The sequence below is a fragment of the Loa loa genome (genome assembly GCF_000183805.2).
Source record: "Loa loa unplaced genomic scaffold supercont3.1098, whole genome shotgun sequence".
In the NCBI taxonomy this organism is placed as follows: Eukaryota; Metazoa; Nematoda; class Chromadorea; order Rhabditida; family Onchocercidae; genus Loa; species Loa loa.
In genome coordinates, this window is record NW_018109278.1 from 1 (window position 1) to 3,468 (window position 3,468).

At 34.6% G+C, this 3,468-nt stretch overlaps 1 protein-coding gene across 1 annotated transcript; it reads right to left on the bottom strand.

Annotated features, from left to right (window-relative positions):
* Window positions 1-1,978: 1,978 nt before the first annotated feature.
* On the bottom strand, window positions 1,979-2,883 carry LOAG_13734 (hypothetical protein; the record flags this gene model as incomplete). The annotated part of the gene is made up of 2 exons (XM_003149240.1): window positions 1,979-2,109; window positions 2,614-2,883. Coding segments are annotated over 2 exons (401 nt in total), but the record flags the coding sequence as incomplete, so codon positions are not given.
* Window positions 2,884-3,468: the final 585 nt, after the last annotated feature.

The following is a 3,468-nucleotide window of genomic DNA, read 5'->3' on the forward strand; positions in this document are numbered from 1 at the left end:
CGTGGTACTTTTTAAAGATGGTTTACACTTTCACGTGGTACTCTCGAAACAATAATTAATTGGCACTAAAGTCCTATATGTGTACTTTCCACTATAAACTATCATTTCCCAAAATTTTTGCACCGTTCCAAATTTGATCGATTTTATTTAGGTTTAATTCTAAAATTTTCGTTTTTTTTTTTTGAATCAATCAAATTAAATGATCACAGATCGTTATCATTTTCCAAATTAGTAGCTCTATGCTAAACATCAGTAGTGAAAGTTGGGGCAAGTTTGCTGTTGGTCTACAGGTTGCTTGACCTCCTTTCTAATGCTGGCTTTGCTAGACTGTTACCTTGCTTTCTTGAGCTAGCTGTTGAAAGGTTAACTCAGCGTCATCCATATACACAGTTAATGTTACAATAGTTTCTTTATCTTCGTTAATTAAGTTTAAAGTGTTCATCTTCCTTAATTAAATTTAAGTCTAATTAAGTTCAGAATACTCTTGGAATCGTTGACTGTAACAAATTGTAGAGAGATTATTGCGAATCATATAAGCCAAGAGAAATTAACTCTCTAGATAAGGATCAAATAACTTGAATCATCCATGCTTGAAAGCAATTGTATGAATCAAACGAAACGATACAACTAGCTTCCTTTAAATGTTCTTTATCAACTTTCTTATCATCACCAGAATACCTAAACTCTGAACTTTCAATGTGATAAAGTAAAATAGGGCTTGATTGGAAAAAATTTGAAATATGATAATAGATGAGATGGTATCTATGCTGTGACACTTAAACTATACAGATATGTGGATCAGTTGTTTGCATGCAAACCGTACAATGTTAATGTAAATATGAAATATGCAATGAGTGTGCGTACAGATAGTGAAGTGCAGGGTATGTGTCAGTGATAAAGTTTGTCTCTTTTCGCTACATTTTGATCTTAGAATCTGATAAGTAGCTGATAGGACAGTTCAAGTAATAGAACATAAGAAATGAAGCAGTATGAAAACGATTGTGATTGATCAAAAGGGATGGTTTAGTATCATTGTAACAATCTCAATATGTTGCCGATTTGTTTATTTCACTAAGTTGATCAAAATATTCTTAATAATTTGCAGTTCATTAATGCGTCATATGTTTAAGTGATTCAAAGCGAGATTGCTCTTACGATCGATACTGTTGAGAACAATCACCGAATAAAATTTTAAATTGTTCGGATCAAAAAATTAAAATAGAAGGAAAAGATGCAACATTTAGAGGAAAAAATTTGTTTAAGAAAAATCGTTAACTCGACATTTGCCAAAACTAAAAAAGATGGAAAAAAATTTTAGGATTTCAAATAACTGTGGGGTATTCATTTTCGAGTCGTTACATATCGGTGTCAACCAGAAAGGTTCATGCCATCATTTCTATGAAATATCGGACAGCAAAGAGAGTAAAGATAAAACAGATTAGAAATTTCAACATTGAAATGAGATTCTAAATTTGCGTTACACATTAATAATAGCAACGAATAAGCCGCGTAGCTTCCGATTCTTCTGATTCTCAGCTTCTGATTTTTTAGCTTCTGTGCCACTTCTCATATTTGTCGAAGAATTTCCGAATTGAGATTCCCCCTTTGTTATACCTAGAATAAAATTTTTTTCTGATGTTGTCTGATACCACCAGAAGAAGTAAATGGTTTGTTACAGTTTGGCCTCTTGAGGCGAATGATATGCATTTTTGTATAGGAATATTTATCGAATTTTGAATTCCACCTCCATATTCGCGAAAGTTTCGCACCACATTTTCATATGCATTCTACTATTGCAGACATAAAAACGTGCTTGAAATTTTGTTAAATTTGAGAACTAACGAGAAGTCCCGGAGCATAGCTTCATATGTCTTTTCAAGTGGTCCCTGTTGCTGAAGGAATTGTTACAGTTTTTCATCGAGGTTCAGTGTTCATGTGTTTTCTTGTGAGAGTAAAATGATGTTTTACTTTCGTACTTTCACCCACGATTGTATTCTTTGCATTCGTAAATAAATGGTTCGCCGTGCGTTTTCTTGTGTTTTGTATATTCCTTGGTATTTTTCGTGCGCAAAGTACATTCAACATAAGGGCACTCATGAATTCCCTTTTCTGAAAAACTCTTGTAGCATCGGTCGATCATGAAGGATCGGATGAACAATTCGATTTTTGATAATTAATTTTAAAAAAATACCAATTCTGCTAATAATCACTGTTGTGATAATATACGGGATAGTATAGAGAATGAAAATAGATTAAAAAACCACTGTTAAAACGAAACTATATAAAATGTCATCTACTGTGATGGTAGCATTGAAGATGCCGTGCAACTTCTGATGTTTATGCACCTTCTCGCACCTTTCGTCTCAAAATATGGCCGAATTACGCATGTGCTGCAGTTAGGTTTAGAATAAAAATTTCCTAAGTTCTGCCTCACTGCGCCAAAAGAAATAAACACTTTGCCGCAGTTTGGCTTCGTTTTCTGCATCGCAATATTTATCGAATTTTGCATTCCACCTCCATATTCGCGAAAGTTTCGCACCACATTTTCATATGCATTCTGCTATTCCAGATAGAAAAACGTGTTCGAAATTTTGCTAAATTTGCGAAACTAACGAGAAGTTCTGGAGCACAGCTCTTTGTGTTTTTTCAAGTTGTAGTTTCGGGCGAAGGATCTGTTACAGTTCTCGCATTTATGTTTAGGTTGATATGTTTCCTTGTGAGAGGAAAACGATGAATGATTGGACGTTCGCCCACAATCGGGTCGTTTGCGTTTGTAAATAAATGGTTCGTCGTGCGTTTTCTTGCGTTTTCTATATCCAGGGCAATTCTCAAAGCTCGCATTATATCCGGCATGAGGACGCTCACGATTTTGTTCCAAAAAAACTCTTATAACACTTGTATTTGTATTTAGCACCCTATTACAGTATTTGCAAATTAATTGATGTAATTTGAAAAATGATCATGTAAGTGCACAAAATAAGCTTATCATATCACATTTCACTTGAATTACTTGAAAATGTTCACTTTCTTGGCATATAATAGAGATAGTTTAGTTTTTTTTTCTTTTTTTTTTTTATGGATTGATATCGCAGAACAGATAACTGCGAATTTTCTGCTGGAACGAAATCAGTTTCGCTCTTCAATTCTTCATTGCTTGTAACCACATTTTTACACGACTAACTGAGCTGTAAGGGTTGGAAGAAAATATCATTATGTAATACTTCACCATTTGTTCCCGGTAATTCTCCACCAGTATTGTGTGTATTAGTGTTTGAATTAAACGCTAAGAAATTGCAGATGAGTCCTGGGAAGAGATCTTTGTCAACGGTTATTCCCAACAGTTCTCGTTCAGTATTTTCCCACTCGATATTATAAGCGAAGCCGTCGGTGTAGCGAATATTGTTCGGGTTCGTTTGAGAGGGTGATGTCGGAGACCACTATTGCCAGCGATATAACGCGAGATGTCGT